The sequence below is a fragment of the Tiliqua scincoides genome, chromosome 2 (genome assembly GCF_035046505.1).
Source record: "Tiliqua scincoides isolate rTilSci1 chromosome 2, rTilSci1.hap2, whole genome shotgun sequence".
Classification (NCBI taxonomy): Eukaryota; Metazoa; Chordata; class Lepidosauria; order Squamata; family Scincidae; genus Tiliqua; species Tiliqua scincoides.
This window is the reverse complement of record NC_089822.1, coordinates 217,548,044-217,573,933: the sequence shown is the minus strand read 5'-3', so window position 1 is coordinate 217,573,933 and position 25,890 is coordinate 217,548,044. Positions and strand designations below refer to the sequence as shown.

At 41.0% G+C, this 25,890-nt stretch overlaps 1 protein-coding gene across 1 annotated transcript; it reads right to left on the bottom strand.

Moving 5' to 3' along the window:
* Nucleotides 1-68: 68 nt before the first annotated feature.
* Nucleotides 69-22,855, bottom strand: IL17RB (interleukin 17 receptor B). The gene is made up of 9 exons (XM_066612968.1): nt 22,753-22,855; nt 21,039-21,157; nt 18,087-18,213; nt 15,834-15,881; nt 8,498-8,664; nt 8,217-8,282; nt 6,704-6,782; nt 2,317-2,412; nt 69-652 (listed from the first exon to the last, which is right to left on the bottom strand). The coding sequence occupies exons 1-9, from the start codon at nt 22,853-22,855 to the stop codon at nt 69-71; spliced, it is 1,389 nt and encodes a 462-aa protein (XP_066469065.1).
* Nucleotides 22,856-25,890: the final 3,035 nt, after the last annotated feature.

Here is a 25,890-nt window from a genome sequence, read left to right as displayed (position 1 = left end):
TGGGCAGAAATGGCTTAATGGTGCAAATTTGTGAAATGCATGCACCATGGTCCAATGACTAAGAGTCCCTAGGCAGGCATGCTTGGGTGCATGTGTAAAATGCGCATGATGAGTTGCACCACAGCATGTCTGTAAACAGAACTCTGAGAAAGGCAGATATCTCTACAAAACGAGTCAATGTCTTTCATAAGAAAATAGTGGGGGAAGATCTTCAAAGCACTTGGGAGCTTTTTAGTTGAATGAGTTTGTTTGAAAGAAACTACCATATACTTAAAGAGAGAAGACTGATTTTTCCAGTCACTACAGAAAAGGTTAAATGCAAGAGTGAACATACATTCAGAGTTCTCACTGTAGTTTTCTACAATTTTTTTGCAAGCTAAATCACATTCTGGACTTGGATCGCCTGGCCTGAGAAAAATAACTTTATCAGCAATTTCTTTCTGAGTAGCAAGCCACTGTACCAGCCCTATTTCAGCAATTCTCAGTTTTTGCCACACATCTATGATGACATCACAATGACAGCATTCATGTAGAAATTCAGCAAAAGGCAGGACAGTGTGCTGAATACACACTTCCTGTGAATATATGACAAGAATTTTAGCCGGTGTATAATGCTCTCCAGGGTGAAAACCAAGCCTCCTCCTGATTGCAGCTGTTAAAGAAAAACAAAAAGATACATTAGAACAAATTCTTTTGAAGGAAACAAAGTTCATGTTTTTTTAAAAGTTATCTTCAGCATTCAGAATGAGTTTTGAGTTAAATATTGCAGTACTTAGCTTGTTGGTCACTATGCAGGGTGGTACTGGTATTATTTCAACATGCTTTGTGAACTATTTTGTTGAAAAGCAGTACATAAACATTAAAAAAAATGTTTAAGTAAAGCTTATGTGGAAATCTGCAGATCTAGAGCAGTAAACTATATATAGCCTTGCTGAGTAATAGAAAAATGTGTCTTGAAAAACCATATGAAGCTTAGTGGAAAGTTACATGAACCTCTGAGATTCAAAGTAGTTCTTTGGCTTTCCCCTTTCTTATCCACAATCACATATATTAAATAAAATCCAACGTGTGCAGTATGAGAGAAAACCTCTTCTATAGTTCCAGTGCTTAACGGTGTCTCTTCTAGTATGGCTGCTGTAGTCTGGAACTTAGTTGACGTGGCTTGCAAGGTGTGGTAGAGGTGGGTGAAAACGGTTATTTTTTTTCATGGATTTTGGTATTTTCCAAAGTTAGAGGTGCAAAAAGTGGTGTTATGGGTTTTAATTCCTAGAGTGTATTTTTATAAATTATAACCACTTTAAAAGCATACTAGCTAGGTGATACACTGTCAGAAGATGCAGCCACATGCATATACAGGTGTTAGAGAATATGTAGAAGTTCAAGAATTTTTTTTTTTCAGATTTTGCGGTTTTTTGTTTTAGAAGTGCAGAAAGTGAGGGTGTTATTTCATTATCACAAAAAAACCACCTCTAGCAATAGAATTTCATTGTTGATAACAGTGGATAATAATAAATAATAATAACAGTATTTATTGTAAACGTATCCACTACTCTAGCAGTATCCTGTTGCACCACTATAGTCTGAAGATTGCATGTTTGCTGCTGAATGTGAAGGACTGGATTTCATCAGACCTTAAGGAAACTTGGCTCACCACTTTTGCAAGCTTCTTAAGAGTCTGGATTGCTAGTTTGGGAGCTAGATGCTCCCTACCTGGCCACTGTGAGCATCTCATGAAGATTTCCCTATAGTCAGCATACAAGGGAAATTTGGCAGGGCTCTTTAGACAAGTATATTTTCCCAGGGCATTACATAGGTTAAAGTTTTACCACAATTGCCAGTGTCAAGCACTGACACTGTGATACATAAGCAGGGCTGGCAGCTTCAGGCACAGAATATTCACCATCACGTCTGCCTGATTCACCCCTCCATCACCTTATGTCCAAGTAGTAGGGCCTAGGATGGTGGTGGCAGCTAACAGTTTATTCCTAAGGTACCACATTATGAAACTGCTTATGGTTCTTCATCAGTTTGTCTACTGTGGCCCTCAAAATCTCCATATCCTATCCAAAATATCTCAAGAAGTTCACTAGCTTATCAGCCTCTACCATCATGGGAAGATAAATATCCACCCTACCCACAAAAAGTAATGTTCTGCATGCTTTCTCCTAAACTGGAATTGTCTCAGTAAAAGTAAATTGACATGATATAATATCAAGTGGCTCCGGGCCAATGGACTAAATCGCTTATAAATAATAATAATAATAGTAATAATAATAAATAGACACATGGCTGTCTCTATAGAATAGATGCTCTTACCATTTCTCTTCTTGAAGTATACAACAGCAAGTATCACAACCATCAGAGATAAAGCAGTGAATATGCCAGCAAATACTACTACTAAATTTATGACCCCTAGAAGAGAAAGGGAACTGTTAACTTCATAAGAAACCACTTACATGAAGGGTTAAGTAGAAGTCTAGACCAGTGAGTCTCAAATTTTTAGCACCAGGACCCACTTTTTAGAATGAGAATCAGTCAGGACTCGCCAGAAGCAATATCATGACCAGAAGTGACATCATCAAGCAGGAAAATTTTTAACAATCCTAGGCTGCAATCCTATCCATACTTACCCAGAGTAAGTTCCATTTACTATCATTGTTAAAATCGTATACATAGTAGCTGTTCAAATCTGTAACATTTCCCCAAACACAGTCACATACCATGGTAGCATCAAGTCTGATATATTAAAAATAAAATATTGAAATGAATGGGGACCCTCCTGGAATTGGCTCATGACCCACCTAGTGGGTTCCGACCCACAATTTAAGAAACACTGGTCTGAACTAAAACATACACACCACCCTTGGCTCTTCTACATGCATGAAAGATGTGAAAATTTACTACTTAAGTGCAATTTTAAAAATCCAACATATAGATTTCAGCTTAGCTGCATTTGGTGTGACTTCTACAAAACAGAAAACCACCATTGCTTTTTGTTTTTATGACATTTTTATCCTAAATATTCTTGAGCAGCTTAAGGCAATGTATATGTTACTGTTCCTTCTATTCTGACAACAGTTCTGTTAAGTAGAATGAGAACTATATATAGTCATATATTGAGCTTCATGGCTGCATGGAGACTTGAACCTGAATTTGCCTTGTATTCGTTTGCTCCTCCAACCAGTATATCACACTTGGGCTAAATTTCTATACACATTGACCAGGGGGTAAACCCCACTGAAACCAGTAAAACTTAACTTTGAGTCAGTATGCATAGGATTGTGCTGTAATCCTATACACATATACTTGGGAGTAGGCTTTAATGAACTCAGTGGAACTTACCTGTGTGTAGGCAACACAGGATTGGACTATTTATTAATGCGCGTGTTACTGATCCATGTAAGGTCTATACCTGATCCAGGTAAGGTATATGCAATCAAAGATAAGTAAGCTAGTACACATTTCAAATCAATGTAGTATGATTTTGCTCCCTTGAGTTCCAAATATATGTTGTACTATACTTGGAAGAACCAAGTTTCATGTTAGTGTGTTCAGCAGCTGGATTGTCTCCTGAAGAACTCAAATAATATTTGGACAAGCAGCAATTAGCACAAGGGTACAGCTAAGATCTTTCAAGAGGCCAGTAGGTCCTCATGTCAGCATGCTAGCCACATGCAAGAGGGATGCATGTGGCTAGACTCAAAATGCCAGATATGAGAGAGGGCACCAGGATGCCAGTCTCCTGTTGTCTTGTGTGCTCCCTGAGGCATCTGGTGGACCACTGTGAGGTGCAGGAGGCTGGACAAGATGGGCTTTTGGCCTGAACCAGCTGGGTTTTTCTTATGTTCTTTTTTTTTTGGGGGGGGGGGGATCTGGTTATCTGGGATCTTGTTATCTGGTGTGCTCCCTGGGGCATTTGGTGGGCCGCTGTGAGATACAGGAAGCTGGACTAGATGGGCCTATGGCCTGATCCAGTGGGGCTGTTCTTATGTGGGATATAATTGCTGGAGAAAGCAAGTGTCTGGAAATGCCTTTTAAGATTCTTTTTTTGTAATCTGGCAGATTACTAGGGCCAACCCATCCATGATGCCAACTCAGCAGTGGCGTAGCTAAAGGGGTACAGGGGGATAGCAACTGCACCAGGCAACCAGCTTTAGTGGGCTACAAGCTGAGCTTGACATTAGTGGTCAAAATTGTGAAAACCTTGGTATGTACAAATAATACCATCATGTTATATATCACTGGAAAGGTAATTTAATGCAGAATGCAATGAAACAACCTGCACTAGAATATCTATATTCTATCTAAAGTTATGGGCAATTAACCAGAAAACTTTACTTAATAAATTTAATTTTGTCATGGAGAGGGGGCTACAATATCTTCTTTGACCCTGGGTAGCAGATACCTTAGCTAGGCCACTGCCCCATTTTTCATTTTTTAAAGAGGCTGGGTGTTCTGGGGCAACATTTTGCACTCGGCACTGGGCTATACTTTCATTAGCTATGCCATTGCAACTGAGGCAGTCAGGCAGCAATTGTCAGAGAGGGCACCCATCCCCATCCAGCCACCTGGCTCCATTGTTCTTTGTCATCTCCTGGATATAATCTATATCAGGGATGTCAAACTCATTTCATACAGAGAGCTGAAGTTAGCATTCATAGTGCCGTCTAAGGGCCAAAAGTGACATCGTTTAGCACATGATGGCCAGAAATACATACTTTGTTCTCATTCATTAGCTGTTCATTCATTGTTCTCATAGAAATTCATTAGCTGCAAATGACAGAAGAATATCTCCCAAATATCATGCTGGAAGAGCCCAATTATAATAGGGGCCAGATAAATTGTTTCTAGGGCCCAAATTCAGCCCATGGGCTTTATGTTTGATACCTCTGACTACCACTCTTCTATCCTTTCCATTTTCTCTTCTGCACCACCCGTCTTTTCTATTCCAGGAGTGAGAGAAGCAGAGATTGGTACATCACTAAGAGGTGGGGGAGCATTTGGTACCATTCCTTAAGGTGCCAGGAGGTCTTGGGCCGGCCCTGAGGATCAACACAGAACCAGTGTAAGAACTGGATACAATGTCAGAATGCCAGATGCGAGGGAGGGCACCAGGATGCAGGTCTCTTCTTATCTGGTGTGCTTCCTGGGACATTTGGTGAGCTGCTGTGAGATACAGGAAGCTGGGCTAGATGGGCCTATGGCCTGATCCAGTGGGGCTGTTCTTATGTTCTTATCTGACAACTTTTTATATGGAATATAGCAAGAAATATTTGACAGCTTCCCTGTTTCTGTGGGTTTAGATCCATCAAAAGAGATGGGGAAGAACAAGGGAGTTGAACTGGGTTCAGTTCCAGTTGAGATTTGACAAGTGTGTTCTGAACTGTCTGTTTTGTTTCCTGTTCAGAGGCCAACTTTTAAGTAGTGATTCAGTAACTAAATCCTTGAATCCGTGCACTTCGTGCAGAATGTATACAACTTTTCCTAGCAATGCAACTCTAAAAAATACAGTGATCATTATTGTACTTGAGAAATATTTAAAACTGTTTCTGCTCTAAAGGGTGTTTTTTTTTTTTTTTGTTAACACACACAACTAGAAAATATTCTAGTTGCTACTAGAAACTTCCAGCCTCACCTCAAGACTCCACTAAGTGAGGCCTTGCTGCTGGACAATAGCCTGTGTTATTGGTTGGCAAGCCTCTACCTGAACCCTGAGAGATCTCCCAATCCCAGGTAGCTCTATCTCTCTTGTTCTTGTTCTTTTCAGGCGAGTCACTGGAAAACAATTTTCTGAAAATACAATAGATGAAGCAGAGAACAGCCCTTATCACCTCTCAGAAGACTCTTTTGTATGTCCGATTATTGAACCGTCTATTGTTTTTTGTGTTGAAGGTTTGATTCAAATTCAAGGCAAGCCAAGAGATTATAGGTTCAGATTCACTTCTGATTCATTGAAGAAGAAAAAGAGCCCCCACCACCACTTTTTTTGATGTGCATTCTGACTCTAGAGAAGAGAAAACCAGTAGCAGAATGACAACCACAGCATGCTTTTTGCATGTGTTGTTTCTGAGCGAGCAAGGAATGTGTGAGCTTTAACTGAGGTGTCCAGATTCCTGCTTGAATGAAAGGATGATACAACAAATGAGTCAATAATAGGGACTTAATTGTGTACAAAAGAAATTAAACAAGGAAGAGTATACAATATCTTTGAACAGTGTGCTGCTCCAGTCTTTAAGGGCCCAATCCTATCCAATTTTCCAGTGCCCCGGGATAAGGGAGCAAACGTTCCCTTACCATGAGGTCTCCATGATTGTCCCTCAGTTGCAGGATACAGTGCATACCCCATTGGCACAGCTGCATTGGCACTAGATGTTGAATAGGATTGGGCCCTTACTGACTAACAGCCCTCTGCTGGTATCCTAAAGGTCCAGCACAAAAAAGAAAAATCTGGGAATGTGGTTGTAATGATTTCTCACAGTATAGTTCCAATAGCTTAGTGGAACTTCCATAGTCAGAAGCCTTGTATCTGCAAGTTCTAAATGCTGGTGATATATAATGAAGGAATATTGCCTTCATGCTCTGCTTGTATGATTCTCAGAGACATCTAATTGGCCACAGCTGGAAACAAAATGCTGGACTAGACAGATCTTTGGCCTGATCCATCACACAACAGTGAGTCAAATGTTACTGTATGTCAACTAACCAGGTTTCTTTGTGCATAGTAGCAGATGTTTTGAACGTCTTCGACAATCATTTCCACATTTTGGAAAATAAGGAATTAACTGGAAGAAAAGAAACACATTATGATGTGGTTAAATGAAAGTTTACAGGAAGGTATTCTAATATAAAATAAAATAGAGCTGCCGCTTAGTATGCCTGAAGATCTGAGGCTGCTAGTTCAAAACAACCGAAGTACCCGAGAACTGATGAAACGCTGATATACTGATGAGCTGACCCCAGGTGGCAGAGAGGAGTTGCCTCAAGTGGAGCATGGGAGGCGAAGGGTCAGAGACAGGCCAGACTGGGAAGGAATCCAGCTGGAATGAGGAGTTCTATGAAAGGCTAGAACTATTCAATTGTGAAAATCCCTACGGGGGTTTAGAACAGCCTGCCTATGTAAACCGCCTTGGATTAAAGTCTGAGGAGAAATCAGATGACCAAAGAAAGGCGGTATATAAATACCTGTATAAATAAATAAATAAAATATATAAAATATAAACTCAGGAAAAATCATTTCAAAGTGGATTTTGAATTTTTTCCCCATATATGAACTTAAAGCATAAAGAAAATGTGCTATTCATTTTTTAGTAACATAATAAAAAAGATGCAAAAAGCAAACTTAAAAATTATTTTCCCACTTCAAACAGCAGCCACCCTGAGGCTGCAATCCTATCCTATACTTTCTTGGTTGTAAGCCCCACTGACCACAATGAGACTTAATTCTGAGGAGACATGCATAGGATTGCACTGCCAGTGAGATTCAAGGGGCAGATTTGCCCTGTTTTGAACATGGGGATAGGGGGAAGCAACTGGCTCAGGAAATTTGAAAAAGAGAAATTGAAGAATGGAAAAGGATTAAAAGTCTGTCCTCTTCCCACTGTTTCTCTAAAAACAAAAAGTTTTAGGAAGAGGGAATTTAAAAAGATCACAGGTGTTCTTTTAGACATAAATATACAGTGGGGCCTCAAGTACCTGCCAATGGTCCATTCCAGAATCCCCTGTGGATACTTAAAATTGCAGATACTGGGGGCAATTTTAAAGGACTTTTTTAATCCTCCCAGGTTTGCCCCAGAATGCATCATGATGCAGAGCCTTATGCAGCTTTTTAAAAACTGAGTGGCAATACTACTGCTGTGTAATTTCATTTCTGTGTGTGGAAGGGTGGAGTCTGCCTAATCTATATAAAAAAAGGTGAAGTGTTAGCCTACACTTATTTGCCACAAACAGATATCATCAGGTTCCAGATTTTAGTTTTTGTTTTTTTTAATAAAGACACCAGACATCCAGTTGCATTTTCTCTTTTCAGAGAGAGATTAAAAGGTTAATATACAAATAGGTTACTGATGTTTGGAGAGATCAGTGTGAAAAAACATGTAATGAAAATGTTTACAACTACAAGTGACACAACGTGAAGTACAAGGAAAGTACATGCTATGTATTCCTCAGAAACCATGTATATACCTCTTGACATTGGGTTCTTTAATAATCAAAGTTACCTGTTCAAATATTTTCTTGTTTTCATTGCTCACCGGTATTCGTACAGAAACTCTGGAATCATTCTCCTATTTCAGAGAAAACCCCCACAAAACATATATTACGCATTTGTATACTATATGCAGCTTTTAAAGATGTATCATTTTACTTATCTGTAAACTGATTAAATGGCCCTTTAAAAATTAATGTTACACCACCCTAAATAGTATTTTCTAGATCGCTCATTGCTTAACTTGTATTTCACAAGGAAAAAAAATACATACATTACTTACACATGCCCTACCTCAGCAGGAAGCTTGATGAGATGAGAAGTACACTCAAAATCATCATCCTCCTCATCATCACCACAAAGAATGACTCTATACATAGGACTGTAACGATTAGCTGTAAAATTAACTTCGACTTCTGAGTCCATGTTGCATACAGTTATATTTGGATCCCACAAGCTTCCTGCAAAATATAAAGAATACGAGGCCAAAACAATTGGCAATTATGTAAGGGACCTGTTTTGTATATACATCTCTCTCGTTATATGAACTTAATCTGTTAAAAAAAATTGCTCATAAGACAAACATTGGTAGAACAAAACTGTTTTTCCCATATGACAATGTGTTGTTTCCAACTGGTTAATGAGCCTAGAAACTCACCCCCAATATCCAAAAATTGTCCCAAAGAGAGCAAAGAATATTTAATTTTGAAATACAATTCATACTCTACTATTTAAGCAATTACCTTAACGTATCCACCAAACTGTTGATACCTTGATTGTCTATGAAGATGTTGACGCTGGTATTGGTGGTTAGTATTATTGCAAAGACAATGTGTTGATGAGTCAAAGAAGTCTTTTTTCATTTCCAAATGAAGGGAGATCAACCTCAGCACTGATTTCCAAAACTATGGATTCAGGAAAAGTGGATGGTTGATAGCTAGAAGCTATTGAGCTGAGGATTTGAATAAGATGGCTGAGTGGATTCCTTGGGACAAAAAAATAAAACCCTCTTTTCCATCATTGTTTGTTTTGTGGCTTTAAAATAAAATCCTATAGAGCAGTGGTTCTCAAACTTTGAGGGAGCTTTACTCCCTCAGCAAGGTCTTGCAGGGGAGGGACTAGGGCAGCAACACGATTGCATCACTAAGGGGGGGCGCTTGTGACTTACATTAGGTAGCAGGGCTGCAGCAGGTGCGGGGAGCCCTGCGCAGCCCTCCCCGAAGCTTGGAATGTTTGGAAACAGCAGGAGCAGAGCGCCTCCTGCAAAACAGAAGTGCTTTGCACCCGCTCCAAGCCTTAAGGAGCACTGTGGAGGACTGCACAGGGCTCCCCGTACCTCCTGCTGCAGCCCTGTCTACATAATGTAAATCACAAGCACACCCCCCTCATCTCCCCATACAGGCACAATCCTGGGGATCGCTTCCCTGCCTCTCCCCTTCCCCTGCCACTTAAAGGGGCAGGGAAACCTTTACACAAACTGGTGGGTCATAAGAAACCACTATAGCAGTATGAGAACCACTGCTATAGTGTTCTTGGTAACAGCAAGCATGCTTGAAACTTTGTATTTTCAAACATGTATTGCGCACATTGTGCCATCATACCACAGCTGCTTGAAACTAGAGCTGAGTCATGCCTGGATTGTTGTTTTCCACAAACTCACAGATTAGCCAATTCTGAGAGATTTTCCTGTGCCAATTTACTTGACTTCTGTGACATCAGGCACAATCCTAACCAGGTCTACTTAGAAGTAAATCCTATTTTGTTCAATGGGGCTTACTCTCAGGAAAGTGTGGTTAGAATTGTAGCCATCATCTCCTTCCTCCTTGAAATTCTCTCGTATCAGTTGCATGAATTCTTCATTTATTAACTCCTCCTTATGTGAAGCCAAAACCTGCCCAACATCATCATCATCAGCCTCTTTGTGGCACTTACAAATCAAGCAAGATCCAGTCATCTTGTGAATACCTGGAAGCCTCCACCTTTGTGAACAGCTTCAGGTAGCAGGTTTTTCCAAACCCCATCACAACGTTGCTTTCCAAGCAACAGCAATAGTCAATAACCATGTTATTGTTCTTCCACAAGTTCTTGATTGTGGCGTTTTTGTCTTTATCCAGCCTTGTGACAACATGCTGCATCACTTGCTGCAAGTTGAAAGACAACTTAATCCGGGGGTTGGAAGAGTTATTAATATTTCCCTTGAGAAGGGCACAGGATGGCCAGCCTCACCGCTTCCAGGGCAAAAGTAGCTAAGGCAAAGTAAAACAGCTCCTATTGATAAAGTAATCTTATGCTGGGTCAACAACCAATGATGTGCAGAAGAGGGAACACTCCTTTTTAAAGAAAAGACTGGGAGAGAAAGAGTTCCCAGTCAAAATTCCCTTATAATCTCATGGCGTGCTTTAGATTACATGTCAGGAAGCTCTTGTCCTTTTTCTGCTGCTTCCTTCTTTAAATCTGGAAGCAAAGAAACAGGCTCTTCTTGGATTATTTTAAAGCATGAGTGCAGCTATTTATCCAAAGTGCAAAAAGTTCTTCAGCTGCACCAACTTCAATTCTCTTGATAGTGCTACAGACTTTCACTTTCGATCTCAAACACAGGTTGTGCAACCTGCTGTAGTTTATCTTGTTGCAGAAAGATCATTCTGACCATCCGAGAAGACAAGTTCATGCCGAGACAGATATTCTGCAAACAGTTGCCTTCTTCCAAACATTTCAATATCCAACTTCTGTGCAATGCTTAATGGCCCTCTCATCTTCTTCAGTCCAATACTACCAGCAACCTTTTACAATATTAACATTCCATTCCCCACATCAAATACACATGCACACAAACAACTGCTAATTATCTCATTAGAAAAGGTCTATATGAACTGACTTCACAGATATGTCCTCTTGCCTAGTTTGACCCTCAGAGCAAATTTCATGTGAAAAAGTGTTTTGGGGGATTTATTTTTAGGTCCTTAAAAATGTGGTATATATGCAAACATAACCCACATATTATCTCCATGGGGGGCAGGGCATAAGAACATAAGAACAGCCCCACTGGATCAGGCCATAGGCCCATCTAGTCCAGCTTCCTGTATCTCACCCACCCACCCACCCACCAAATGCCCCAGGGAGCACACCAGATAACAAGAGATCTCATCCTGGTGCCCTCCCTTGCATCTGGCATTCTGACATAACCCATTTCTAAAATCAGGAGGTTGCACATACACATCATGGCTTGTAACCCGTAATGGATTTTTCCTCCAGAAACTTGTCCAATCCCCTTTTAAAGGTGTCTAGGCTAGACGCCAGCACCACATCCTGTGGCAAGGAGTTCCACAGATCGACCACACGTTGAGTAAAGAAATATTTTCTTTTGTCTGTCCTAACCCGCCCAACACTCAATTTTAGTGGATGTCCCCTGGTTCTGGTATTATGTGAGAGTGTAAAGAGCATCTCCCTATCCACTCTGTCCATCCCCTGCATAATTTTGTATGTCTCAATCATGTCCCCCCTCAGCCGTCTCTTTTCTAGGCTGAAGAGGCCCAAACGTCGTAGCCTTTCCTCATAAGGAAGGTGCCCCAGCCCCGTAATCATCTTAGTCGCTTTCTTTTGCACCTTTTCCATTTCCACTATGTCTTTTTTGAGATATGGCGACCAGAACTGGACACAATACTCCAGGTGTGGCCTTACCATCAATTTGTACAACGGCATTATAATACTAGCCGTTTTGTTCTCAATACCCTTCCTAATGATCCCAAGCATAGAATTGGCCTTCTTCACTGCCGCCGCACATTGGGTCGACACTTTCATTGACCTGTCCACCACCACCCTAAGATCTCTCTCCTGATCTGTCACAGACAGCTCAGAACCCATCAGCCTATATCTAAAGTTTTGATTTTTTGCCCCAATGTGCATGACTTTACACTTACTGACATTGAAGCGCATCTGCCATTTTGCTGCCCATTCTGCCAGTCTGGAGAGATCCTTCTGGAGCTCCTCACAATCACTTCTGGTCTTTACCACTCGGAAAAGTTTGGTGTCGTCTGCAAACTTAGCCACTTACTGCTCAACCCTGTCTCCAGGTCATTTATGAAGAGGTTGAAAAGCACCGGTCCCAGGACAGATCCTTGGGGCACACCGCTTTTCACCTCTCTCCATTGTGAAAATTGCCCATTGACACCCACTCTCTGCCTCCTGGCCTCCAACCAGTTCTCAATCCATGAGAGAACCTGTCCTCTAATTCCCTGACTGTTTAGTTTTTTCAGTAGCCTTTGGTGAGGGACCGTGTCAAATGCCTTCTGAAAGTCTAGATATATAATGTCTATGGGTTCTCCCGCATCCAAGCAATATCCATATAGCCAAGCAAGTCTAAGAAATAACCTTGCAGTCTAATATTGTCCTATTATTGCAAGCTTGGGCTGAGAGTCTTTCAACAACCAGGATGCAGGTCTCTTGTTATCTGGTGTGCTCCCTGGGGCATTTGGTGGGCTGCTATGGAATACAGGAAGCTGGACTAGATGGGCCTATGGCCTGATCCAGTGGGGCTGTTCTTATGTTCTTAACCCTGCAGTGCAACAGAGTTCAACTGAATGTAGCTGCCTTGTGCTTTGCCCACTTTCACATAGCTGTGCTGTGGTTTTCCCATTCCAACACTGTAAAACAGAGATCCATAAAAAAGTACAATCCTATGCACAGGTACTCAGAAGCCCACTGTGTTCAATGCAACTTATCCTAGGTAAGTGTGTACAGGATCTCAGGATAAGGAAATACATTAGTCTACAGTCATTCAAAATTGTGGTGAGACAAGGTGACCTTTGAACCTAGACCTGGATAACCCAGTACAGTATGAACAAGAGTACTGAGGATTAGTTTAATGTTATGGCATGTGCACAATAAAAGAGAGAGATGCCTGATTTCTAGAAACAAAATGCTTAAACAGCTTGAGAAAAGCCACATTGCCAACTGCCTGATTTTTAAGGCACAGAAAAGAAACATCATAAGTTGGTCTCACAGAAAACAAGATTTTTGGGAGTATGTTATTTGCACAGAAGTGGTTCATTTATAAGTTTAGAAGGGAGTCGGGCAGCGCAAGAGATAACTTGGCTGTTTTTGACAAACACATAGGTTCGGGCAACATGCCAGGTGCCAACTTGTTTATTCTTGCAAGTTTCAAAAGAAGGAAAAACCAATATAAATAGTTAGTCTTTGTTCTAAAAGGTGTAATCAATATAAATAGAATAGAGATATATTAGTAATTAAGGAGGTTTTAAAGAACCAGAATGCTCTGATCTTAAATAGATTTAAGAAAACTAGGCAAAGAGTTTAGTATTAAAACTCTTTATCTTAATTGGCAAGGGCAGACATTTGCAGAAGCTAGAAAGTAAACAGAACTGTCCTAAGAAAGAGTCTTTGTATGAAAGCAACAGAGATAAGAGAGAGGGTTAGTGCAGAGATGTTTCAAAGCAGTTTGTTTTATGTAATGTGTTTGAAGGTCAAGAGAACAGAGAGTAGTGGGGGGAAAATTCCATGTGCAGAGTGCTATCAAGCTTGGAAGTGTTGGAGTGTAGGAAAGTCATAAAAAACCTAGCTGAAGCCTTGAAGTCATAAAGCCCTTAGTATCAATAACCAGACATATAGTGAGAGTGTTAAAAGAAGTTTAAAAGATTGGTTCACATGATAGAAGGTGAAACACACACAGGAAATATACTACACCCAGAAGAGAAATTAAAGCCATTTAATTAAAAGGGATTTAAAAGAATAAAGGTCAAAATGGGTTTGTTTGTGTGTTCTCTTTAATAGAGATGGTATGAAAACTTATTTTCTCAAAAAGGTCCTTAATTAGATTAATAAATGTGAGTAGAGGTCAGTGTTGAATAAAATGATGTTACAGTGAATCCTACTGGTTTTGGAAATTGTGTAATTTTTGAGATGGAACCCCACCTGTATGTAAATAAGAGCCAATCAATGGTTTTGCTCACTTGTTGCCCACCTATTTTCCATCTTGTATGTAAATGGTAGTTATATATGTCCCATTAAAATTTGAGCCCCCTTTATGATGTCAAACCTTCAGGATTGTGTATAAAGGTTAAAACCCACCAGTCAGACGTCGTCCATGCTCTGGACGTGAGTCCCGTGGACCAACTGTATACAATAAAAGCCTGTGAACCTTCATCCTTGTGTACCAAGTCATTCCGAGTTGCTTATTTGGTTGGCTGTTTGGCCTTGCAACATCGGCAGGGGGAGGAATGGATGCAGGCCACTGATAGCCCAAGGCAGTGAGATTGGTATATAGTGAAGCAAGAGAATGAACTTTTTCCTACCTGCCCAACAGCAGCAAGCACTTTCTACCATCTGCGGTAGTTCTCCGCTTGCTGTTTCCTGGGCCACTGCTTGCTATCAGTTCATATTTTTCACTCTGATATTTTACAGATGTCAACTTTCAGCTTAATGAGAAATAGGAGATCCACTGAGTCGGGGCTTTTTAAATACATACATACATACCTTACATAAAGCAAAAGCCCCGACTCAGTGGATCTCCTATTTCCTGTTAAGCTAGAAAGCTGAAATTTGTCATATTTTTGGATCAGTAATAAAAACTACATTGTGACACAGGCTGTCTTTTACATAGAAGGTGGTAAAATTGCCCAGGTGACGTTTGGTTGATATGGTGATATCAGACAGTGTACTGCCCTGTTGAATTCCTCAACACATTGAATTCCCTGGAATGCCAGCCCACCTTCTTACTTTAAAGGTCAGTGAACCTGCAATGTTACATAATTTGAATCTGTCAGAACTTTGTAATAGCAGGGCCTTTAAATCAGGGTCCTCAGATGGAATGTCATTAAGGTTGCAGTTCTTACAGGATGTACAGAAGGTGATACTATTTATTCCACAAATCCCAATCATCCCATCAGGCTACCCTTTTGATTTTAAAAGAATGCAGTTCCTGCTCAGAGCATGCTCTGTGGAGAAGTCCCGGAGACAATCCTTAAAACAGGTTGGCATTAATGTAAGCAAGATCGTTTCTCTCATGGGCAGTTTTACAGAGTAAATTCAAGGGTTAGTAAATCAAGTAACTTGGTGATATTAGCACCAGAGGGCAGTGGCATCACTAGGGTTTGTGTCACCTGGTATGTGAGGGCCCCATGATGGACCTCCTCCCATGCAGTGACAGGGACAATGCCCTAGGTGGTGGATGTCTGATGTACCATTGCCCTACCCCACTGGTTTTTTGGCTATAACTTTTGATATAATAGAGATATTTCAACAGGGTTTGTTTCATTGCATTCTGCATGAAATTTTGCATCAATTAATATATAACATGATGGTATTATTTGAAAATACCAAGATTTTAAAATTTTTTGTCCAGTTGCGGTATCACCCCCACCTGTGCATGTCACCCAGTGCAGCTCACACTCCAGCACTCCCCAGTAACTCCATTGCCAGAGGGTCAAACTTCAAACATAGTGTACCAACAAGCACTAAACAAATAGCTATGCAATTCTTTAAGCCCATCAGATGGGCAGAAAGTAATCTCTTATTTTTAATTCATGCAAAGAATGGGTACTTCAGCTAGTTAAGAATAAAAAAATTTTTTAGGTCACTAAAGATGTGGAATTAATGGAAAATAATGTGCACATACCTTTTTCCTTGCAATTGCTGTCATATTTCAATTGATCATCTTTACAGTCTGAATCAAAATATTAAAAATTATATACATCAGTAATGTATATATAATAATACTTTCTATATATACATAGAGGTTTGCAACGGTGCAAGTAGGCATTGGAATATCTTGTTTTAAAGAGCTGCTGCAATTACTGATTATATATATCAGTAATTTATATATATATATAATTACCGATATAATAATAATAATAATAATTATTATTATTATTATTTATATACCACTTTTCAACAAAAAGTTCCCAAAGCATTTTACAGAAAAAATCAAATAACTAATGGCTTCCTGTCCCAAAAGGGCTCACAATCTAAAAAGATGCAAAGGAACACCAGCAGACAGCCACTAGAAAAGACACTGCTGGGGTGAATTGGGCCTGTGTGTGTGTGTGTGTGTGTGTGTGTGTGTGTGTGCGCACGCGTAAATTTTTAAAACAAGATGCTCCAATGCCTACTTGCAGCTATGCAAACCTCTTCTATGTTATCCGCTTTACTTTTGTGTTGAAAAGTAACAAATCTCACTGAGTTTTTTAAAAGTAATAAACACTTTGCTTTTGTGTTGCTTATATTTAGGTTTAACTATTTTTACTGCTACATTGTACACCTAAAGTATATAAATCAGTTAATAAAAGCAGTATACAAATAACATATCTCAAAGTGGTGGCCAGCTACTAAATTATCAGTTTACTTAGAAAACAGATTAGATCTTTGGCAACTATCCACCTGCATAACAATACTGCAGAAGTCTGAACCTGTTATGCTCTGGTGATTGCTTTGTAAGAAATAAAAATCAGTAGGTTTTAAAAACAAAAATAATTTTCATCAAATTAGACTGCTTTCATGCCAGATGTACTTGACAGCAGGTTTTAGTACAGGTTAAGTCTCATTTGTGGGGGTTCCTTCCCAGAATTCACATGAAACTCACATGGCAAAATGCACTAAAGCAAATCCATTTAAAAAACAAAGTCCCTTTGCTCCTGTGATTTAAAAACAGCCTTGCTGACCTTTGTGATGTTAAGACAGAGTCATTAAGCAGAAAATCCTTCAATCAGTCTTTTGCCAGGTGCTTAGAAAGGCCATCTGAGTGAGCCCCTCCCTTCATCCAGAGCAGGGGTGTCCAAACTTTTTGGCAGGTGGGCCACATCATCTCTCTGACATTGTGTGTGTGTGGGGGGGATTAATTTACATTTTAAATTTGAATAAATTTACATAAATGAATATATTAGAGATAGAACTTATATGAATTAATGAATAGGCCTGTAAAAGGCCTTGCACAAAGCAAGGCTACCCTTTGCTGCCACTGCCACTTCACAGATGTGAAACAGCATGCAGAGGAGGAAACCCTCGTCTCACAGCTCATGCAAAAGGTCGGCCATCACGCTGAGAGCAGTTGCATCAGGCCAGTGTGGGCTCCAGCAAGTCTCCAGAGGGCCAGAGGCTCATTGGAGACTGGGGTCTCCCTGAGGACCAGATTGGGAGTTCTCAAGGGCCACAAGTGGCCCCAGGGCTGAGGTTTGGGCACCCCTGACCCACAGCAAAGAGTATCTTTCAGGTGCTCAGGGGGAAGGGAGGGGTTATCCTTTCTTTGAGTCAGTGCCTAGAGAGAGAATGATTGACAGATTATCAGCTGGCTGCCCTCTCTCTTAAAGAGGCTATTGTTAAAGGACTGTTTTTCTTTAATTTAAAGGGCCCTTCCATTGTCTTGAGATAGAAAAATCAATGCATTTTTCCATAGGTGAAAAATACCTGTAATCCCTTGCATGACTGTCTCTTTACAAAAGAAAAGAGCAATTTTTTAAACTGTGATTTTAAAGGGATGCATTTTCCCCCTTCTCTAGGGATCAGCACATTCCTTCTAAGTTGCAGTGGCCATTGAGTTGAGTCAAATCCGTGTATAAAAAAATCTGTGTATAACAAGGTTGGACCTGTAATGTCCTATCAATACAGGTGTTCTTAAATTTTTTTTGTGTGGATTCCCCCCCCCCCCAAAGAGGAAAGGTACAGAAAGCAGGGTTGTATGTTTTTATTTCTTCCATGCACAGTCCCATTAAATAAAACAAAGTGCAGAACATACTGGGAGTTCCCAGCATGACCTGCACTTCCTGTTTTGTCAAAAAGAGTGGCAAGGGAAGGAAAGAGGTCAACGACTGCACTTTTCTTGTTTCTCTGTTTTCTGCAAGGGACAGGGCACCCCTGAAGGTATTTGTTCAATTACCTGGAGAAATTAAAGAGATGTGTTTTGTTGGAGGATCCTCACCAAGATTTGCTGATGGTAAGTTGGAAGCATAAATTGTGTAAAAAGTATTTTCTTCTACATGGAATCCAACATAGAAGAAGTGCCACTAAAACAAAACAAGCTCTGAAGGTCATATCATCCTTTAAGACAGAAGCAAATCTAACCTCTTCCTCTTTAGCAACAATAACAAAACAAAAATTTAAAAGCCAGAAACCAAGCAAACAAAACACAGAAATTTTTCAATTATTAACAGCTTTAAGGATGATTAAATAATACGTAGAGTTGTCACTCAAATGTGTCTTCACTGCTCATGTAGATATACTCTTACGGTATAGATGCTAGATGGTAGTGCTAAAGTTGTTGTCCAGGTACATATCAAATCTGTTAACATATTAAGCAATGTACACATAAAAATATTAATATTTTAACACATTAAAAATTAAGTCTTTTTGGATCAGACCAGGGCTTCACCTTACTCAACTGTTTCCTTTCACAGGTTGAAACAAAATCAAAAATAAACTTTGGCTAACTCTCAAAGAACAGTGCTGTGCAAGACATTACATATATGATTCTTTCCACTAGCTGAGTCCAAGAGAATATAAAACTCTCAGCAAAGTTGTTTGTTAAAGACATAAAATTTAAATCATTGATTTCTGGTGGTTGGATTTTTGCATATTAGTTGCAGTGAGTCATGGACTCTTCACTCACAACAGGAGAGGAAAACTTTCCACATGCGCTGCCTCCGACACATCCTCAGCATCACCTGGCAGGACAAAGTTCCTAACAACACAGTCCTGGAACGTGCTGGAATCCCTAGCATGTATGCACTTCTGAAACAGAGACGCCTGCGTTGGCTCGGTCATGTTGTGAGAATGGATGATGGCCGGATCCCAAAGGATCTCCTCTATGGAGAACTCGTGCAAGGAAAGCGCCCTACAGGTAGACCACAGCTGCGATACAAGGACATCTGCAAGAGGGATCTGAAGGCCTTAGGGATGGACCTCAACAAGTGGGAACCCCTGGCCTCTGAGCGGCCCGTTTAGAGGCAGGCTGTGCAGCATGGCCTTTCCCAGTTTGAAGAGACACTTGGCCAACAGTCTGAGGCTAAGAGGCAAAGAAGGAAGGCCCATAGCCAGGGAGACAGACCAGGGACAGACTGCACTTGCTCCCGGTGTGGAAGGGATTGTCACTCCCGGATTGGCTTTTTCAGCCACACTAGACGCTGTGCCAGAACCACCTTTCAGAGCACGATACCATAGTCTTTCGAGACTGAAGGTTGCCAATACAGTATGAATGTGCAACCATTACTACAGTTTCCAGGATACAGAAATGATTACTCTGATCCAGCTATAAATGTATACAGCTGCCAGCCCTAGACTGGATGCACGTATCCCCATTCACATTAAGACATGCATTGAACCAATTCAATGGGACCCACATTATGGTGCAGCTAGGATGAATATCCAGATCAATTACAACTACAAGAAGCTATTCCCCTGCAGAGGTCTCTATTATTAGATTAAGATGTTGACTGGATACAATAAATGGTTGCAACATGCTGCTAGGATCTGCAGTAGCTATTAAGTTGGAAACTTACTGAATCCAGCTAAAAACTTCCACACCGCTGCTAATGGGACAAAGAGGCACTTACTGAAGTGGTGCTCCTCTTAAATTTAGCAAGTGGGGAACAATTGTCTTTTACCCCAGCACAGCTACTTTTCTAGAGGTTGTTTGTTGGTGTCTATTCTGCATTTTTATTTAGACCGTAAGTCATTATGGAACAGGGAACAATTTACTTACTTACAGCCCAATCCTGTGCTCCCGTGGCATGCGGCTGCACCAAAAACAGCTGCCACCGCATCCCATGCACCCACGGCAGCCACAGGCGGCACCTCAGTAGAAGGGGACTTTTGTCCCCTTCTCTCGGGTAAGGGAAGTAGCCCCACAATGGTGCTACTCAATTGAATAGGTGAGGGAAGAGCATTCATGTAGGGTGCCAAGCCCCACATGAATGCTCTGGATCTGCGTCTGTCCCTCCTCCCTCCCCCAGCACCCTTCCTCCCCAGAACGCCTCCCCCCTGCCCACTGTACTGTCAAAAGCCCATGATTGGGCTCTTAGTTATGTAAAGTGCTTTGTTGAAAAACAGTATATAAATGCTCTTAAATAATAACACCACCTTTTAAAAGAAAAAAAATGAGGAAGCTATCAGAATATGGTGGATTGTTTAAAAAGAAAAAGTTCAGAACATGCCTAAGCCATTATGAACATGAGTACACAGTAATATTTTATTAATTTCAGACATTAGATTCTGTTTGTTTGATTACCTTAAGTAGCCTACAGCCCAATCCTAACCTGCACTGGAATAGGTAGACCGACTGGCCTGCCCCGTATCCAGCTCAGGGTTGGGGCCTGTTGCAGCTCAGCCCAGGCCAAGGGGAACCGATTCCACCTTACCCTGGGTAATGTGACAGCAGCCGCAATAGAACCACTTGGATCTGCGCTACCTCTTTAGTACTAATAGGTGGCACAGAGCTGAGCAGCCTGGCATTGCATTGGGTTGCCCAGGAGTGGGTTAGGATCCAGCCCAAGTGCTGGATCCTGGACACATCCCCTACTCTGCCCTGGCCCACCCTCCACCCACCCTGGAATGCCTCTATTCCACCCTCCCCAGACCTCCTTACCTGCCCGATATGGCTGACACAAACCTACCTCTCCTCTGGCGCAATAGCACCAGAGGCGGCCTCCTGACTCTTGAGTTGGCACGAAAGTGCCTTATGATACTTCTGCAACACCTGCAGGCCGGTGTAAGAGACTTGTGCCAGCGCAAGAGTTCGTGTAGATTGTGCTCCTAGTTTTGTACTGAATAGATGCCTAGTTTACCTTCTCACCCCTCAGCAGCACTATATAATATTTTTTTAAAAAAACCTTACTTTCTCACGATTAGGCATGGTTTGGCTTTGAAACTTCTCTGTGTAATCACACCTCATGCAGGTTGACTGTCCAGATGTTGATACACATAACCTGGTAGCATTCAAGAATTTGATGCTGGCTGGAAGCAAAGATAAACACAATAAGAAATAAAAGGATTGTTTTGCCTGTGTAATTAATGGCCAATATAACTAAGTTTGTTCTCAAACTGTGCATGACAGAGGTGCCAGAAGAAAGGAAAGTTTGTACTTCACCAATTTCACACAAAACACCAATAACTTTGTGAATACTACTATACTACACATGTTAAGGAGACAGTTCTTTTCTGTCACCAATGTTCTGTAGGATACAAGTTATGTAGTACTAGGCATGTTTGAAACAAGTGTAACATATACATGGGGGGATTCGAGTGTGTGCACATGGACCTAGATGCAATGGTTTGTGACAGCATAGTGACAGCATGGGGTATGGAGGACACAAAAGATAAGGATGCAACACAGTACAATTTATTGAGGGAAAATAGCCCCTGATAACTGGGCAAAGAAGCATCCTCTTATATTTAGTAGGGAGAGCGCAACTGTCCCTTTTCACCCCAGCACGGTATCTTCTCCAGTGACTATTAGTGGTGTCTCTGATTGTGAGCCCTTGAGGATAGGGAACACTTTACCAATCAACTCTACCCAGTGGTTACATTCTTACAGAATGGAGTGTGTATCAAAAATGAGCAAATGAAGACTGGCTTTCCCATGTAGAGTTGGTTGAAAACTGTTTTTTTCTGAAAATTTGTTGAATTAAAATGCAAAATGTAGTACTTTGTGTTTTATTTAGTTGTCACCTACCCTAACCATAGGAAATAATGGGACCAGCCTGGATTAGGGGAATGGACCAATTATGGAGGAAGCAAATACCTTGCTAGAATTACAGGAAGCTTCTTAGCAGCCAATAAATCAATTTGCTTTTCCAGTGTACAGCAGTGAGAAATGCATCTCATGCATGCAGACTCACTGATCCTTCAAAAAGCATTGAGCTGCCAGTGCTGGTTAGTTTCTTCCAATCATGTCCCATTGCCACAATCTGAACAAAACAAAAACCAACCATACAGAAAACAAGGACACCCCATTACCCCACTCCTGCGAGGTATGTTAGGGTTCCCCCTTCACACACACTCCACTATTCAGGGAGGAACAGCAGGCTTTGCATCAAATGCCTCTGCATTGAAGATGGCTTGAGGAGGGTGAATGATTCCGGAGAGCAATGATCATGTGCACAACAATAAGCTCACTTATTGCTGTCTGTACTGGACCCAAATACACAATGGAAATGATCAAGTCAGCCTGGCAAGTCACCGAAGAAAGATGTACTATTTCAAAAACAAGCCACGCAAATCACACTACCAGTATTAATTTTACTACCAGTAATAATTACCAGCACTACCGCCATTATCCATGAGGGTTCCATTCCTGGACTCCTGTGCGCAGGCCTCAGAAGAGCCTCCAGAGTTGACCAAAGCACCTCTGGGGGGCTCAGGTGGGGCCAAGTCTGGCTCCATATGGGTCCAGGGGTCCTGCTCCTAAGCTCTAAATGTTAGCAGGTAGTCCAAGAAAAAGAAGATACTCTTGGAAAGAGAGGGGACATGGAAGCACACACAAAAGAGAAAATTGGGAAGAGAAGAGGACTCAGCTGTGATTGGTTTGTAACTCCAAAAATGAGACCTACCATCTTCATTAAGGACCCAACTTATATTAAATTTACTGGTTCCTTGAGCTTCAACTATCTGGACACTGAGATTATAAATATCTGATGGCGTGTGGCTGTGCATTCTTATCCAGTCAACAGGAGGTCCTTGTAAAGATAGAAAGATTGGAGTTAGTACATTGCAAGGGGTTATGCATTTGAAAAGCATCGATTGTGGGTTCTATGCTATCTTCAAAATGCTATCTTTTAAGCTAGGATGGTAATCAACAGACAATGAGTCAGTAGCCCAAACTGTTTATTGGTTGTTCAGATCTTTAATACAACTAGGGCCAATTCTATCCAACATTCTAATGCTGATGCAGCTCTGTAGCAACGTAGCTCCGAGGTAAGGGAACAAACATTCCCTTACCTTGAAGAGGCCTATGTGACTGCCCCCACCACCACTGCAGGAGACAGCACATGACCCACATCCCACATCCTATGACCCACATCCCACCAAAAGCTGGATAGGACTGAGCCCTTAGTGTAATGTCAGGCTCCACAGTTATGGAGGGCAGGCTTACTGGACATGGCCACAGAATTAGGTACAAAATCCAAGAAATATGCAACATGAACATGAGGAATATTGTATAATCCTATAGTTCATTGACTGAAAGGAATACAATGCAGAAGTGGTCTTGGGATGGGGTGTGGAGAGAACATTTGGCTGGAATTTTTTGAAAAGAGAAAATGTAGCTTTACAATAAAAAAACTGTATAGGAAAGAAGTGGCAGGAATAACATAACAAAATAAAACACCAACACACACACCACAGTGACACCACAAGCAATATTAATCCCTGCTAACTGGGCTAAAGGGAATCTTTTGAATGTGGCTCTCTTATATTTAGCAGGTGGAGAGCGATGGTTTCCATCAGTGATGCAGCTAGGTCATTTGACACCCAGCGCCCATAATCAGTGAGATTTTCAGCTGTACCCAGTGCCCAGTTCAAGCAGTTATTGTTCAAGCATATCAGTTAGTTTCGCTTGCCATAGGACTCAATACATTCATCAGCTTGGATGGAGGGACTTCATTCTTGGGTGTTTTGGGGGGGGGGCTGCGTTCATCAGATTGGGACCATTCTGGTGTTGTTAGATTCCTCTCAGCCTGCTCTTTCTGATAGACTAAGACAAGCCTGCCTACTCATGAGTAAATGCATGATGTGGCTCAGTTTCACTTTCCATAGGATCACATGCATTTTTTGTTTTCTAGTTTTTCGACTATAACTTTAGATAGAATGGAGATATTTCATTCTGGTTTTTTACCATTGCATTCTCTTGTAAATTCCACATCCAACCATGCATAGCTTGATCGTTTGCAGTTTGGGTTACTTGCAGTGTCACCCCTCCAGTGGTACCTAGGGCAGAACACCCCACGCTAGCTATGACACTGGTTTCTATACATCCCAACATTAGCTAGAAATTAGCTAAAAAAAAGATGCTGTTTCCTCCCATGTTTCTTTTTATATTGTTAGTCATCTTGGAACAGGAAACAGTCATAATATTCATTTTGCTATGTTAAACCACTTTGAGAATTTTGTATGTTGAAAAGTGGTTCAAAAATATTCATAATTTTAATTCAGTATGCCAGTACATAAAGTATTGTTGTGATCCTTTCAGAAAATGTGTTGGTTTCAAATGTCCAACCATTTTCACAACTTCCCTTAAGTGTGTTTATATTGCCACTGTTGCTTCCTAGACTATAGTTGTTTGCTATATTTTAGTGGCTTCAGAGGAGGGTCTCCTATTAAAATTGTTCCATTCTAGAATGTCAAAAGGTGTCAAAATGAGCTGCTTCAAACATAATAAAAGGAACATAAATACCAGCATAACTATACTTCAACAATCCATGACAGAGGTTGCAATCCTATACACCAATGTTTCCTGAACACACTGGTGTCACGAGCTGATTTCTGGTGGGCCACAAAAAGTTTTTAGAAATATAAAAAAACCTTTGCAAGCAACTTTGCCCAGTTTGCAGAAGAAAATTAGCTGGTATAAGATAATTTTCATACCCCCAAAAGAAAAATGTCACATTTTCCTATTTTCTCTATTAATCGGTGTGTGAACCTAGTTTCAGCCTTGTGTCCGGCCAGGAACTCCCCAATTGCACATCTTGCTTTCCAGCTGAGCCTTCTAAATCGAAGGCTCAACTGGAGAGCCTTCCCTGGAATGACTAAAGGTTTGGAAGAAACAGTCCTTGAACTCCATTTCTAGGGAGAGTGAAGCCTACATACACAAACTACATGCAAAGTCTCTAGCTGTCTCAGGAGCACAGGACCAAATTATAATTAATTATTATTAATAAATATTTCTTTGTAGATAGGCTTTTTTTCTAGCGCAAGGGTCTCCAAACCCTGGCCCGGGGGCCAGATGCAGCCCATAGCAAGCCTCTTTCTGGACTGCGGTCAACCTCTTGTCCCCTGAAAGCCTCTGGCCCACTCAACTGGACATGACCAGAACTGTGCTCTGATTGGGTCTGGAGGGTGTTCTGAGGGCCATAGAGGTTGAATGAATGAGCCCATTCATTCATTCACTCATCTAAGTTCCATCTCTAATTTATTTATTTAAATTTTAGATTTAAATTTTTTTCTGGCCCTCCACACTACACCAGATATTTGATGCGGCCCTCTGGCCAAAAAGTTTGGAGACCCCTGGTCTAGTGGGTCATGATAGATTGTCATTTTTAAAAGTGGGTCCTGGTGCCAAAAAGTTTGGGAAGTACTGCTATATACACTTACCTGGGAGTAAGTCCCATTGGGCTTATAAACACTTCTGAGTAGACATGCATAGGCTTGCACTAAGAGCCTCTTCAGATATTACTGTTTACACTATTCAGTACCCCGCTTACTATAATAGTTTCTTATAAATCATCTTTGACAAATATACAGTAAATGCCTTTCAAAAAACACATTTTGCAACTGGGCTCTCAAATGCCCCTGGATTAGCATGTCTCCAGACCTTTGGAATGGTTCTGATGCTGGAAAATCCTCTATATGGAGCAATCAGATGGAAGCAGGCCAATGAAGTGAGCTTCAGTGGGCTTGGCACAGCTTCCCATGATGATTTGCATGAGTGAGGCAGCCCACTTGCCAGCCATTGTTTTGCCCACTGTACAAGA